This window comes from Cavia porcellus, unplaced genomic scaffold (genome assembly GCF_034190915.1).
Source record: "Cavia porcellus strain 051 isolate PalLab524CR breed Dunkin Hartley unplaced genomic scaffold, mCavPor4.1 scaffold_8, whole genome shotgun sequence".
Lineage (NCBI taxonomy): Eukaryota > Metazoa > Chordata > Mammalia > Rodentia > Caviidae > Cavia > Cavia porcellus.
The window spans coordinates 84910601-84926352 of NW_026947491.1; the positions used below are offsets into that span (position 1 = coordinate 84910601).

The 15752-nt window shown below is 43.4% G+C and overlaps 2 protein-coding genes across 14 annotated transcripts in view; one reads left to right on the plus strand and one right to left on the minus strand.

The window, feature by feature from the left end:
- Positions 1-12474, minus strand: part of Fgd6 (FYVE, RhoGEF and PH domain containing 6) — a 102033-nt gene extending 89559 nt beyond the window's left edge. For all 6 annotated transcript variants that reach the window (XR_010049437.1, XR_010049438.1, XM_063255313.1 and 3 more), the window contains exons 1-2: positions 12120-12474; positions 4277-6680 (exon numbers count right to left, since the gene is read on the minus strand). Coding sequence is in view for 4 of the 6 variants with exons in the window: in XM_063255313.1 (XP_063111383.1) it covers positions 4277-6680; positions 12120-12135 (2420 nt within the window). In the remaining 2 variants the exon portion in view is untranslated. The remainder of the gene's footprint in view (positions 1-4276; positions 6681-12119) is intronic.
- A 127-nt stretch (positions 12475-12601) lies between these two features.
- Vezt (vezatin, adherens junctions transmembrane protein) overlaps positions 12602-15752 on the plus strand; it is a 62915-nt gene continuing 59764 nt past the window's right edge. For 2 of the 8 annotated variants that reach the window (XR_002792806.2, XR_010049439.1), the window contains exon 1: positions 12602-12769. Coding sequence is in view for 3 of the 8 variants with exons in the window: in XM_005006343.4 (XP_005006400.1) it covers positions 12734-12769 (36 nt within the window). In the remaining 5 variants the exon portion in view is untranslated. Of the gene's footprint in view, positions 12770-12801; positions 12939-15752 lie in introns of those variants that run through there. The other 6 variants (XM_005006343.4, XM_005006344.4, XM_003475885.5 and 3 more) reach the window with 5 other exon arrangements.

Below are 15752 nucleotides of genomic sequence, written 5' to 3' on the forward strand. Positions count from 1 at the left end.
CAATCCCCTGTATCACAAAAGTAAATAAAATAAATAAACTGAGTGGGATGAGAGGTAGAAAAATCCTTAGTTTACAGATTTCCATCCACCGCACCCTTCCGGCTCATCACTTCCCTGCCCTAACAGCGCACAGCCAGCCCAGCCCCCAACTTCCTCATTCTTCCTTAGTCACCTCGCCCTTTGCACAAACCCTGCTGCCTCAGCCCTGTGCTTCAGCCCGGTCCTGGCTTGTATCACACAGGAACTCACAGTGAAGGGACAAGGGAATTTGCCTGGGGACAGGGAGCAGAGGTCCAGACAGCACAGGCTACATGGTACACAATGCGGGGAGGGGAGGTCTACTTGGGAAAGGCAGCCTGAGGTTCAGTTTGTCACACACTCAGGAGGCTGAGGCGGGAGGACCCCTGCAGGTCCAGGCCAGCCTGGGGTACATAGGGAGTTCAAAGCCCAGCAAGCATTAAATAGTGAGACTCTGTCTGAATCAATCAGTCAGTCAATCAAACAATAGAACTGAGGGTTGCCTATCATTCCCTTATAGATAAAAAATGTCACCACATATCTGTCAGATTCAGGAAATATGTACATTCTAGAGAAGGTGACCACAGGAGCTACCCCGGGCTTGCCAAATGTCTCTGTATTCGCCTGGAATCCAGCTGATTAAACAGTCAAACAGTTTGTTTTGTTTTGAGACGGGTCTCACTATGTAATTCATGCTGACCTTGTGAACTTGCAGCAATATCTTTCTGCCTCAGCCTCCCGAGTGCTGGGATCACAGGCATGCACCACCATGCCTTGCCCACCAGCAGATGCTAAAAGCCAAGATTCTCTGATCTAGGACCCTGGGTAGGCAGCCTCTCCCCTACCAGGGGTGACACACGTTATGAACTCCACTGATGACTCTGCAGGAAAATCTTAACGGGATTCATTAGGACCCCAGACAGGATGTTGGATTTTGAATTAATCTTTCCAAGACACAGGTCTACAAATTCAGCAGCTGCCAGGCAGGAGTTCTGCTTGGACTCACTTGGCTCATATGTCCTGCTTCTCATTTACCTTGTTTCAGGGTATTCAGGTTCTCTCCTCAAGAGCTTGGATTTTGCTTTCTATGATTATTTAATGTAGTTTACAAAAGCAATGGTCTCAATTGGGTGTGGTCTCAATTGGATGCAGGCCTGTAATCCCGGCACATGGCAAGACTCTGTCTCAAACACTAACAAAAAGCAAAGGCTTCTGAGGCAAGCTGTGAGTCTGCCCTAACACTGAAGGTTTCTGATTCAGCAAGCAGCAGTCTGGAAGCCCAGTTAGAGAATTCCCGCTCCAGGGTTAAATACAAATCTCAAAGCAGGAAGGTGAACCTTCAAGGCAGAGCTTGTGGACCCTTCCCTAGCCAGGCAGTCCAGCCGGACAGCCTCCAGAAGGACGCCCCAGGGCTGCCTGCCCAACAGCACTGGCTGCTGGGTACCTGTGCCCCTGCCCACCTGGGGACCCAGAGCCAGCAGCACACCCAAAGAACAAGCTCCTGACAGGAGTGGTGGCGCACAACTGAGGCAGGAGGGCTGCAAGTTTGAGGCCAGTAGGGCTACACAGTGAGCTCAAGGCCAGCCTGAACTCTGCAGTCAGACCCTATTTAAAACAACAACAACAAATTCCAGAAGTGCCATGCCTATGGCAGAGACTGGTAAATGTACACGCTCAGGATTTAAATCTGAGTCCTGATAGGAAAGACCAACCTTCAGTTTCAAGAAACAATTTTATAAAAAAAAAAAAATTATGCTAGCCAAATACTAGTGTATCTTGAAGAAGCCAATCAAGTCTCTGTATGCACACACATGTACACACATACAGAGAGAGACACAAGTAATATACAAAAACATTAAAGAGGACACTTGCCAGGCATGGTGGCACATGCCTAGCATATCAGCTCTCAGGAGGCTAAGGCAAGAGGATCATCATAGTCTGAGGCCAGCTTGGGCTACATAGTAAGTTTAAGGCCAGCCTGAACTACATAGTGAAACTTTGTCTCAAAAACAAAAACAAATGAAAAACAAAACAATACCTAAACAAAACGTCTGAGAGTTTGAGTAGCCATTCTCTTGACCTTACTGGCTGCTCTGACTTTTTTGACTTTTATTCAGCTCACACACTGACCCTTCCCCTTCTGAGCTCCACTGAGTACTGGGTATGTCAGGACAGTGGGCCTTGACTCACAAACGTAATTTGTTCCATGATTTTGGAAAAGATGGCCACATTGGTGTTCATGGGGAAAAGATGGTCAGGGTCATGTTTGTCATCCAACACAGTCTGCAAACAAAAACAAAATTTTGCCAAACACTTCTGTTTCTGAACCAAACTGCCCACAAACAGAAGTATTTGTGAACCAACATACCACCGTAATTCTATAAAAATCACAAAGCACTGACAGTAGCCTAGGCATAATCTGAAGACTTCAAAAGGGGCTTCCTGGCCTTTTCCTTAGACACAAACACTTCAAACACAAAGCACAGGCATCCTTTGTGCCTGCGAGAGGGAGCAGCTGCCACTGAGGTCCTTTGCCTCTTTTTCATTCTTTCTCTCCCACACCTCTCCCCATCCACTGCTGGCCTACTAGGCCGCTTGCTTGGCCTCATGCAGGATAAAAGACAAAGCCTAGAACTCCTCTAGGAGCCTAAAGTTGAATGCAAAATCTCACACCCTAGTAAACAGCAAAGGCACTGTAACTCCATCACTTGGGAAGCTGAAGCGGAAGGACTGCCATGAGTTTGAAACCAGCTTAGGCTACATAGAAACCAACAGGAAATAAGAGACTTGTTTTTCTATTTGTTGGAGACTCTAATAAGATGGAGAATTTAACTCCTTAATGAGGAGGATTCTCCAAGAGTTCAAGGTCAGCTTGAACTACATAGTGAGATCCTGCCTCAAAAAGCAAAACCAAAAACAAAAAAAACCTCCCACAAATCTTTAGCTTTTATCTGATAAGGTCACCATAAGTAAATACATGAATTTCAGTAACTTCAGATTTCTCATCCTTAACACAAAAACCTCACTGAATTAACCAATTTCCAGTCCCAGGATCCATGCTAGAACTCCTGACCTCTCTCTGGCAGGTCTTCCTTGTAGTCACTATGCTGCACCTACTTAAATTCTTTGACTCGGCTGCTAAAATAATCCAACAATTTCAAAACTGCCATGCAAACTTCGGCTGTATGACACCAAGAGGATGCAGGTGGACAGTGTCTATCAGTCCCTCACTAAGCCGCTTGCCCCCCCCATTCCTATCTCACAGGGCTACTGAAGGTTAATTGTAATGATCTATGCACAGAAATGGCAACTGTTGGGCAGTAAATGCATGAAAAATGTTTAACACCATGGGCCATTCGAGAAACACACATTAAAACAACAGACTCCACCATGATGGCCAGGAAGAATGGTCATCAACAAGAATCAAATACTGCCTGATAAGCGTGAGGTCGAGTTTGATTCCCTGAACCAAAAAAAAAAAAAAAAAAAGAAAAGAAATCAAATCAAATACCAGTAAATGCTACTGAAGGTACAGGACAAAGGTACCCTTCTACGTGGTCGCTGGCACAAATGTAGTACAACCACTTTTGAAATCAGTATCGAGATTCCTCAAAAAGCTAAGGAGAGAAATTCTGTTTGACCCAGATATTCCCCTTCGAGGTATTCTCCAGAAAGAGATAAAGACATTATATTTACAGTGACACATACATATCTGTGTTCGTAGCAGCACAACTTGTAAGAGCTAAATCTTGGAAGCAGCCCATCGTCTATCCACAGATGAACAGACTGGGCCAGGGATACAGCTCAGGGGCATAGTACCTGCCTGGCAAATGTGAAGTCCTGAGTTCCATTCCCAGTACCCCACCCCAAAAGAATTCATAGATGAAAAGATGTAAAAAATGTGCTATTTACACATAATGGAGTCCCACTCTGCCATAAAGAATAAACTTAAAGTCATCTGTACCAGAACGGATGCACCTTAAAACCATGTGAAGTAAAGTAAATCAGACATACGAGCTTAGGTAACACCTGGTTTCTCTTACATGAAAAATCCGAAGTATAAAGACCAAAATAAAAGACAATAGGAAATAGGGAGATAGATCTTTTACAAAAGGGAAGAAGACCCAGAGAGGGAGGGTAGGCAGGTGAAGGTGAGGGAAAAGAACGAAGATGTGTTACGGAGAAGTGCGAGCACATACTAAGGGAAAATAAAAATTGAAAAACAGAAGTGCCGTGCCTGCCAGGCACCAAGTGTTACCTGGAACACGGATATCCGGGCCCCCGGGGCAGCTGGTCACCCGCAGCCTCGCACGGCTCTTCTACCTCGTACACATTTGCATCGGTGTCCTCGGTGCTGCTGGAATTCCACCCTTCCAACTCCAGAGTTTTCCCCGCAGCGGTCACAAAGGGCAAGTTCTCGTACTCCGGGATCTCCTCGTAGTGGCGCACGTTTTCGTACTCTGGCGCACAGACACTTGTCACCCCCTTGCCGGGCTCCAGGGAGGAGGGCTCCCTGGAGAGCACTTGGTCATCCAGAGACTCTGCTTTTGGACCATTAGCTACACCAGTCCCGCCCCAGGACCTCTTCTTCTTCTTCTTCTTCTTAGTCTCCGGGCTGTAGTGATCGGCGGAATAGGCCTTGCTAGGTTTGCCTCTCCTCTCCAAGTCAGCCACCATCAGGCCACTCCAGTCACCCCCAAGTCCACCCCGTCCCCCGGCCCACAGGGAAGCTCTGTTTGTGTCTCCAGCCTGGCTACTCCTGGACCGCAATTTTGGAAAGTCTCCCTTCATAAAACACATGGACAGCTTCCTGTTGAACAACTGTCTGAAAGAGTTTTTCTTAGGCGAGTGCTTGCAAGGCTTGGTGCACCTGTCCAGATCCACTGAGGACATTGACTTGGCTCTTGGCTTGGGCAGGGCAACGGAAGCATCACTACTGGAAGACACAGTGACAAACTTTAAGGATTCTGAGTTCCCCAGAAAGGGTAAAATAGGATGAGGTAATTTCCACACCGGCTTCTCTGAAGTCCGTTTAGGCATATCAAAGCAGGATGACGACACAGCCTGGCCTGGGGTACAGAAATGCTGAAGGTGATTTCCTTCTAGAACCTCCCCTGAACTTTTTATTTCGGCTGAGGGATAAGAACTTTTCTCCACCAGCTCCACAGAGGCAGCCTTCTTAAGCACTCCCGTAGCAGGCAAGCTGTGCCTCTGAGGTTTCTTGGGGACAGTTCTTGAGGAACTTGCTTGTTTCACCATACAACCCTTCTGCACTGAAGGGGCGGACATTCCCAGGTTCCCTGCTGGCAGATGGTCACTGCAGGTTAATGTCAGCTGCTTAGGCAGGCTCCAAGACAGAGTGTTGGATTTGGTAAAATAGGTCCCTCTGTCCGCATCATGTGATGTATTAGGACCATCTACGTCTGCCCTGCTGTCAGAACTCAAATTAGAGTCTGTATCTAAAGAAGGTGCTGTGTTCTCGAGGGAAGATGTCCCATGACACAGATCTTGTCTGTCCCCACTGGAGCTGCCATTCAGTTCACTTTTATCGCCTGGTGTCACTTTGTTCACTGAATCCTGGTGACACAGAACATTCTCCCCAAGAACACTGACTTCGCTGTTTTTCAAACTAACTTCACCTGGACAAGAACAGCTATTAGAGTCATCCTCTGGTTCCGCGGCACTTTCACTAGGACTGTCTACATGCTTTTGGCGTAACAGACGCGTCCTTCTGGGCTTCGGGGTAGGAAATTTGGGGCTGCCGGTTACTGAGTCAACTGCTACGGGACTGAGGTCTTTCACTTTTGTATTCTTACTAACTTCACCTGAAGGTATAAACATATCCTTTTTATCATTTCCCAGAGCTTCTGGTTCAGAGGAATCAAAGTAATTATTACTTTTTTTGCTTCCCTCCTTGTAAGTTTCAAGGTTTTGAAATTCACCCCTAGGATGCTGCAAGTGGCAGTTCGGAGAAACAGGCACCTTCTCAAAGCTGGACGGGCAAGGGGAGGCATCTGGCAGATCAACGCCAAAGCCTTCAATGGTGCTGCCACCCCCATTTATTTCTAAGCTGCCTGCAGATATGTGCTTCTGCGGGTAACCGAACGCTGACATCTGTTGTCTCAAAGCGTCTTTGAGCTTGGCTTCTAAGATGCTTGCCTTTAAAATCACTCCGCTCTGGCTCCTACACTTTTCACCAGAATTCCATTTCATCTGAGTTTTTATCATCAAAGAGGACTTATCCATTTTACTGTTTTCCAAATTTTCTTTCATTTCCAAGGGCTCTAAAACAAGCTGCTTTACACTCATGTTTTTATTCTCAAGCTTACAGATGCATCCAGAACCACAGGGACACTTTGGTAAAACACAATCGCTGCTCTGATCCCCTATACTTATGCAATTAAAGCTGTCAGTGCTTTGGGGCGCCCCTGGTTTTTGTTCTTCCTGGGTCCCAGTTCTCCTCAGCAGTGACGGCGACAGCTCTTCCACAGGTGAGCTCTTCAGAACTTTTGGTTTGGGTGCAATAGCTGGTTTGGTTTTCTTTGTGGACTGTGGAGTGCTTGCAACCACACTGTCAGGTTTGGGTGCAATAGCAGGGGGAGCTGGCTTATTATTTGCCACCACAAACTTCGGCTTGGGGGCCACTGGTGGTTTCTTTATCTCTAAAAAGAAAAGAGTCATAATGAGATGAAAAAATTACCAAAGCACAAGATGACACATGACTAAATGGAAAACATTTTAAATTCTTGATTGTTTTCTAAGACCGTCTTAACTGTGTAGTCCAGGTTGGCCTGGCATTTGCAGCAACCCTCCTGCCTCAGCTTCATGAATGCTGGCATTACAGGTATGTACCACCATGCATAACATTTTAAATTTTAATATAATGAACTTGACATCATACTTGGTACAGTACACAGTCTTACACTGTATAGAGTCAACATAGCTGTTGCAAATTCCTTAAATTCCAGTATACATGGCTTTGGGTATGTTGCATATTTCTGAGTAAATCCAAACTCTTTCTTCCAACTCTGTTACTAAATAAAATAACTGACTGGATTCACTGAGAACTGAAAACTGAATTTAACCTACATGACAAAACTCTTCAAGTTTCTCCTGTAAATAGGCAATAATGTTCTCCATTCATCACAAAAATACAATAGGGTTGTATAAGCACTTTTTACCAAATCTGTCTACTTCAGGCCTGGTTTTGTGGCACACATCTGGTATCTTAGCACTTGGGAGGCTGAGGCAGGAGGAGGAGGTTCAAGGCCAGCCTAGACCACATAGCGACCCTGTCTCAAAACAACAACAACAAAAGATCTATCTACCCTAATGGATAAATTTCAAAATAATTTGAGGGGAGTCTTTTTTTGATACAGGGTCTCATTATGGAGTGCAGGCCAGCCTTGAATAAACTACACAGCCCAAGTTAGCCTCAAACTCATGGTAATCCTCTGCCTCCTAAATATCAGGATTTATAGGTATGCACCACTACAGTCCAAAACAATTCTTAAAAAAAATATATAGAAATAAAAAATTTTCTAACTTTAAAAATGAAAGTTCTTTGGTATCATTTGATGCTCATATTAAAGCTAGAATTTCTCTGTGCAGGAATCGTCCATTGGGGTTTTTGATTCTACTGCTTCCTGGAGCTGCAGCTTATAAAAAGTCAGGTGCCTAGGCCCTGCCCTTGATCTAATCCTTTATTCTATATTTTTTTTATGTTCTACAAGTGATTACAATGTTTCTTTCATTAATAATACTGTTCTAATGCATTTAAAAGATGATGGCAACATCTAGTGTAGCAATTCTTCAACATTAAAGCACTTCTTAATACCATTATATTATACAATGCTAAATGTGTTCAGACCTGCTTGTACCATAAGAGTTTCACACCTAAGGCCTGTAAAGAGTAAGACACAAAGAAACTGCATACTATTTCTTTAAGTTCCTTTAAGGTATTCTCCCCCACACAGTTACTTAACTGTATTTGCCAAAGGAAACTTAAGGTCTTATCTTATGTTTATGTTTGCTCCTGCATCAGGATCAAATGTTTAATAAAAACTTTACTAGGAGAAAAAAAGGCTCCAAATACCTACTGCAAATGACTGCTAGGGATTGTTTCATGTACTTGAACACACAGAGGCTTCCATATTTCATCTGGTGTTGGTTTTTTCTTTTTTTTTTTTGTTTTTTTTTTTCCGAAGAGTCAAATACAAGGTTTTCTTTTCAGCAAAAGGAATTAGTCACAACACTTGGGGATGTATGACATAGAACTGAGTAAAAAGGAAAAAAAAAAAAAAAAAAGAGTAGGGTGCTCTACTTCCTTTTCCTAACTAAGGAAGATTCTTCCAAACCCTTGACAGTCATCCTCGTTACCCAAATCCCAGGCAAAGTCATCAAAGTAAGGATGATGAATTTTTCAAAATAACTGAATACAAATTCCCAAAGCAGGCAATTTTCTGTGAGCTTTTCAATAAACATGCTATAGTTTAGAGGCTTTCTTTTAAACAGAAAGTAATTGCGAAACACTGCAAAGCCCAGTAAGAAAACTTGCTGCAAGGGTCTATTCAATTCTCGGCCTATCGAGCCAAGTCTCAAAAGAAAGTATGAATGCCTTTAGAACTCTTCCCAACCTCCCTCCCTTCTCTATAAAAACTGACAGACTGTTATGTTATACTGGCTTCATTTCTGTCATTCTCAAAATATTCTACCTCTGTGATTTCACAGGGGGAAAAAAATCAGTTTTGCAAGATGAAACGAGTTCTGGAAATGCAGCTGTACAACAATGTCAACATCTCTGAATGAGACCCTTAAAAATGGTTAAGATGGCAAACTTATGAAAATTTTACCCACAGTTTTAAAAAAAACCCCTATCTCATCTAACTGATCATTTACTTTCTGAACCTTAAGGCCATGCCAGAAGCTGGAGGGACAATCAACCAATCCATCTTAGATTTTTTTATTGTCATTTTTTAATCTCTGGTACTAAATTCAATCTTTTGAGTTCCTTTCTAGGAGATACAAATTCCTGTTCTCTCTCTCTCAGAGTGGCAGACATTAAATTAACTGTGAGTCAGGGCTGATTTCCAGTAAATATAGCACAGGATTATGTTCCTAAAGCACTTGCTGCCCAATGACAACTAAATAAACAGCTATGAATCTGGATTCACCATGTTGGTTACCTGCATGTCAGAGGAGGCTGATGCCGTAAATCAGGGAAGGGCTGACATAGCTTGTCTCTGTGCATGCCTGGCTGTCTTGCTGTCTTTACACTTTGCAGCTGAAAGATCTCCAAAGTCCATAAGAATCTGAGATTATAAATTCTGAGCTATTAGAGAACCATGGTCTCTTTGTTCTAATTATTTTTACTCAGTACACCTTTGTCTGTCTTCACTGGGGCTGAGAATAATCAGCTGCCACATACACATACTCTTTAATATATCTCAGTGACAGGAAATTTCTTTTTATTAAAAAAAAATCAGGGGCTGGGGATTTAGCTCAGCGGCATAAGCGCCTGCCTTGCAAGCAGGCAGTCGTGAGTTCGATCCCTGGTACCAGTAAAAAATGAAAAAGACAAAAAAAAAAAAAAAATCAACATCTATTTTAACATAGAATAAGCCTTTGAAAAGATAGTAGAATCAACTTCAAGAGAATCACTGAATAATTCCTCAATACTTACTAAGACAAATGTTTAATTAGGTTTTCGATATAGTCATATGCAGAACTCATTATTATTTTTGTAATGGCTCTATTTTGGAAGAAATACAACTAGAAAAAAAAATAATATGCCACTATGTTATGGTGTGCTCCAATATCAAATTCTTAAGAGAAATGCAGTGTTTGGAAACAAACCCAGCACCTTGGATCTTAGAGCATCAACAGTCAGGCCCAAAGCTTCTTTTGAGCAACGCTGCAAATCTTTTATTTACACAGCTGTTTGGCTCCAGAGAAACACAAGGTAAGAAAGTAAAGCACTATTTTACTCACTATTACAAACATACTTGTCATCTATTACACATGTGCACTCTTTCAGTTATTACACCAGCCAAAGTGGAAAACACAGACATTATTGAGAAGGTGGCTTGTATGTGCTCAAACAGATACAAAATACACACTATAATTATCTCTCTTTTTTCATATAATTCTCAGAATAACTCTAAAATCTCACTAGTCTTTCTCAGCCCACTCTTTCAGACCCAGGAAAAACATAAAGCAAGCTCTTGTTCAAGATATAGTTTAGATATTCTATGTTCCTCATATAGTATTTTCAAAAGTCCAGTATCACTGATTAGAACTAAAAACATACCCTAGGGCTGGGGATATGGCTCATCGGCAAAGTGCCTGCCTGGCAAGCAAGAGGTTGTGAGTTTGATTTCTGGTACGAATAAATAAATAAATAAATAAATAAAATAAAAACAACCCTTTCTCCAAATGAAACACATTTCTGAAAGTTTGAATTTGACTATTATGTCATAAAGCAGCATGAGTAGCTTGTAAGAAGGATGTACAACCTAATTTTGTAAGAATAGAGTAGAAGTAAAACCCTGGCTCTTTTCCATATTTACCATTTAGACCTAAGAAAGTGTTTTAATAAATTTATGAGATGGGTGAACAAAATAGCAATTAATGCTTCTTAGAGAGGCTGCTCAATCAGCTAGACCCAGGAAGTGTCCCTCTTTTAAACACCACAAAAACGTCTGTGGATTCAAAAAAGTTGATAAAAATGTAAAAGTAGCTTGCATTCTCCTAGGTAATTAGAATGAAAGACTTAAACTTCCCGACTAGGCTCTAGAAATCCTGTCTACATATATAAATGTCATTCTGTACCAGTTTATTATAAATTGTGTAACATTTTAAATACATTTGACACTTCAAAGACAGAACTACACTTGAGTGGGAAAACTTTAAATTTTATAACCATTTTTAAATTAATGATATTGGTTCACTAATTTTTTTTAAAAAAAGCTTGAGTAAAGGTGAGACACAGAAACTTAGAATGAAAATAAATCTTTCTGTAAGTGGAAGCTCTCCCTTTATTAAAGACAGGATAGTTTATAAATAAGGGAAGCCAACTACCATGCCCCATGATGATGTGTCTCAGGTGCACACACAAAACATCAAAATGAAAAGACCCACACCTACATAAACACTGCACTTCTTGTTTCCTCACTTCTATTGCCAAAATTCCTGCCTGGTTAGTTGTAATCTGCCAAGATTACACTCCAGCAACGCAACATCTATGTTTCAGAAACAATACAAAGAACTTTTACAGTGTTGTTTGACAGTTTTAAGTTGCAGGAATTTTAAAGAAATGCCAAGAAAAACAAAGAAAAGTTAAATCTGGTACCTAAATTCTGATCCTAAAAGTAACTTTAAGGAAGATTTACACTACTATAAAACTTCTAATCAAAGTTACTTTCAATATAAACAAAAAGGTTTTAAAAATACATTATTAACTTCTGGTTTTAAAATCAATCCGTGCTCTTATAAAGTGAGGATAACACCACTTCTGTAGTTATTTTGGAAAAATTCCTTAGAAATGTTCAGTAATAAAACGCCCAGGATCGCCCCAAAACCCGAAGGTAAATAGAGACTTTGTCATTTAAATTAGAGGAAAGGTCTACACACAGGAGGTGGACAAAAATACAGCTTTGTTGATGTACACAGCAGAAAAAGACAAAAAAAAGTTCCTAAAGTTGAGTGCAGGATAAGCAGAACAATTGCCAGGGGCAATCCTGCTGCTCAGTGTCTCAGACGGCAGGAGGAAAACGACCAGAACAGGAGGACGGTGTCCTCCGCCAGCCCCGTCTCTCTTAATCCTGGAGTTGCTGCTCAGCTTGGTGGTCAAGCCAGCCCGGAATAACTGGTTTCTTCACATGGAAATTTACCCTCTTCTCCCCGGCAAAGGCAGAGCGGCCCCGCATCGCAAGAGGGGAGCGCGGCTGCGGAGCTTCACCTGGCGCCGGGCAGGAAGGACGAGGGCCCCGGCAGCATCTGCTCTGCGCTCGCCGAGCTGCCCGGGAAGGCAGAGGCCACCCAACTCGCCCGCCCCCGGGAAGGAAAGTCGCCGGCTCGCTCCAAACTTTCCGGCCACTCACCGGCGGCAGAAGTCATGATTCCTCCCGCGCGGCTCGCCGCCCCGCCGGCGCCCTTAATCAATCCGTGATCCCATCTCGGTCCATTGTCTCCGGAGCCCGTGCAGACGTGAAGAGATACCGCAACGTCCACATGCCGCCCCGCGCCTCACAAAAGATGCGGCAGTCTCCAGCTAGCTACCCGGCGGCGCTCCCAAGCGCCTGCAGCCTGGAGCCGCAGGAGGGCGAGCACGAGCGCCACCCCACTGCGCTCCGAGCTGAGAGCTAGGCGCGCGCCCGAGCAGCGCTCACCGCGACTCCGCCGGCGCGCGCCCCGCAGGAGTTCCACAAAAATCAGTGCTCCGCACGCCCTCTGCTAGACGCCACGGTAAAAGGCAGACAAAAGCCCAGCCTCCCCCAATGGAAAAGCTGGAGTTTCTTCTTAGTCCCGCCCCTCCGCCCCTACTCCCATTCTCTGCTCCAATAAGATGTCTGGAAAAAGGGGCGTGAACCACGAAGCATGCCGGGAACTGTAGTTGTCAGGACCCGCGGGACAGGCAGAGGCAGAAGTCTGGGTGCCGCCTGTTCTTCTGCCTTCATTTCCCATCGTGCTGAGGTGGGTGGCATGGCGGAGAAGGATGACACCGGAGTTTGACGAAGAGGTGGTTTTTGAGGTAAGGGGAAAATGGCGGTGGGCGTGGATTGCCTTTGTTTGAAAAGGGCCACAAGGAAGGCGTGGAGGCCAGGCGAGCCCGGAACGAGGAATCGGCTGACGCGCTCCTGCGGGTCTGAACCACCGACCCCCAGCGATTTCGGGGCCTAGCGTCGGCCGCAGCCTGACAGGTAGAGCCTGAGACGCCCAGGCGGCAGCCGGCCTCCTCCTCGGGCCCGCCCAGAGTCCCGGTCGGGGCCCAGCTGCCCGGTGGTTGGGCGGGAGCCCTGTCTGTTCCTGCCCGGGTTGGAGGCGCCACGGGGAGCACCCCGCCTGGCTGGGGCGGGGCCGAACTGCCTGCGGGACGCCCCAAGACAACTTCACCTTTCCCTTCCCCTCCTCGGTCTTTGGGGGTTAGATCCGGTAGCGCTGCGAGTTACCTTGTACGGTCCAGGCGTGGCCCTGGGAATGCGGGCAGCAGGTGCCGCTGCTCTTGCACCGCGTCAAGTCTTTGGGCGTGGGACCTGCGGTGGGCGGTGAGCGCCGGGTGTCTCAGCGTCGAGGTTCCTATTCTTTTGTCCTTTGCTATTGCGCTAGGTGTAGCCAGTTCTCCTGAGTCCAGGCTCTGGATGTGAGTGCTTTTGTGTAGCACTATTTTAAGACGTTCTCTCTGCCATCTTGAATGAAAAATATCGAGTGTTTTGGTGCCATTTTTCAATCAGACACAGGTCAACTCAAAGCCCTGTAGGTACGAGTTGCGTATATATGCTGTACTTTCCTGCATCCAATTAGGTTTTGAGAAAATGGTTTTTAAAAAAAATGAATGCATGGAACAAGTGGTCCATACAACAAGAGGGCGAGGCATTAATGATACAAAATATGAAATGTCAAAATAGGTACAAACTGTTATTGTATTATTTGGAAACAACTGCCTGTTGTTGCCTACCTCCAAGAGCTACACCCAGTAAACGGCAGCACAGGTGAATTGCAAGCTGTGAATCGATTTAGAAAGACAGAAAAATGTACTACAGGGAAACAGCGCTGAGGATGGGAGGTGTGAAAGTGCCTGGCTTGCATTTTTTTAGGGCTCAGGAGTGGCAGGTCGGTATGTAAAGTGGTACAATGTGGCTTCAAATGTAATAGTGGAAAATGTGACCATTTTACTGCAGTGAAGAGAGGCTGGATGTGAGTTCACTAGAGAAGACAGGGGCCTGAATAATGGAAGTGAGAAAGGAAGCGGTGAAATAATGACTTGATCAGGCATTTCTAACGTAAAAGTGAGGAAATGGCAGATTGAATGTTGGAGTCAAAGGAGACAGAAATCTAGTTTGCTTAGATTTCTAGAGTAAGGAAAATTGGGTGGCTCCATTTTTTTAAATACTTGGCTGGCGAGTGCAAGGTCCTGAGTTCATTTCTTGGTAGCAAAAAAGAAAAAAAAGAAAACGTTTTTTTAAATATTATTTAAAAATTTTTCTGAATATAATGGTAATAAATGCTCAAAAACATCTTATTGTGGAAAGTAAACCAAAAATCCTTTGTCTCACCACCCTGAGATGGCCATTGTTAACAATATGGTATGTGTTCTTACAGACTTTCTATTTAAATTTATGCTTATGTGTGTGATACTTTTAACAGAAAACTTATACCACATAGAATTTCATATACATTTCTCACTTAAATATATCATAAATATTATTCTTACTCATTATTCTTTGAAAACATTATTAAGAATATAATATCTGGCATAAGTGCCTGCCTGGCAAGCGCAAGGTTCTGAGTTCAATTCCTGGTACCAAAAAATCTATATAATATATAAAATATTCCACCACCTCTATGGCAAAGCCATTTTAACTGTAAATTGTTTCAAAATACCATTGTAATCAAAACTGATACAAATTCATCTTTAACTGCAATTCTGATTTTTCCTTAGAGTAATTTCTAGAAACTAGCAGGTCAAAGAACACAATCTTTTTAAAAGACTTACACAGGAAGGTTTCGCCAAGTCACATTTTTATTAGGAACAAGAGATATTTGTCTTACCAAATTCTTATCAACAACTTTTTTGGGGTTCTTGATACTGGTGATTGACTTCTTACAGAGCTACATCCTCAGCCTTCTTTTCATTTTTTTATTTGTTTCTTTGTTTTTGTCTTTTTGAGACAAGGTCTTGCTCTGCATTTCAGGCTATCCTTGAGCTTGTTTTGTGGCCCGGACTGGTCTCGAACTTGCAATTATCCTCCTGCCTCAGCCTTCCGAGTGTTGAGATTACAGGTGTAATTCATGACCTCTCCTGGCTTCATTTTTTATTTTGATACGAAGGTCTTGCTAATTTGCCCAAGCTGGGCTTGAATTTGGGGTCCTGCCTCAACTTCATAGAATGTGGGAAATGCAGGCATGGGCCTCTATGCCCAGCTCATCCCCAACTGTATTAGTGTCCTTTAATCTTTGCTAATTTGACAGGCAAAAATAACATTCCATTGTTTTAATTTACACTTTGTGCATTTATACATTTACTTTTTTACTTGAGCATTGCTTTTTATTTTGGGGGTCCGTTTTCCACTGGGCACTAACTATTGTTTTGTTTTTGGTCCTGGGGGTCGAGTCCAGAGTCTCTATCATCCCTGTAGAAAAACTATTCCACTTCACATTTTGTTTACTCTGCTGTGTATGTTAATTTTTATTACAGCAGTATCTACATGAGTTGCACAGATCATAATTGTGCACAGTGATGTGCATTCACATGTTGAGCACACGGGAGTAACGTATGTCCAGATCAATAAACAGAAAATCATGGCACAACCATGGGCTCCCTCTTCCTCCTCCTGCTGTTTTCCAGTTTTTCCTTCTCACCCTAAAGATGCTATGTTAATTAACCTAGATTAGTTTATCTATATGTGTGATTTATACACTCTGCAATTTATTTTTGTTTTGTTTTGTTTTGCCTTTCTCACACAGAGTTTCACTATGCAGTTCACGCTGGTTTTGAATTCACTTTGTAGCCCAGG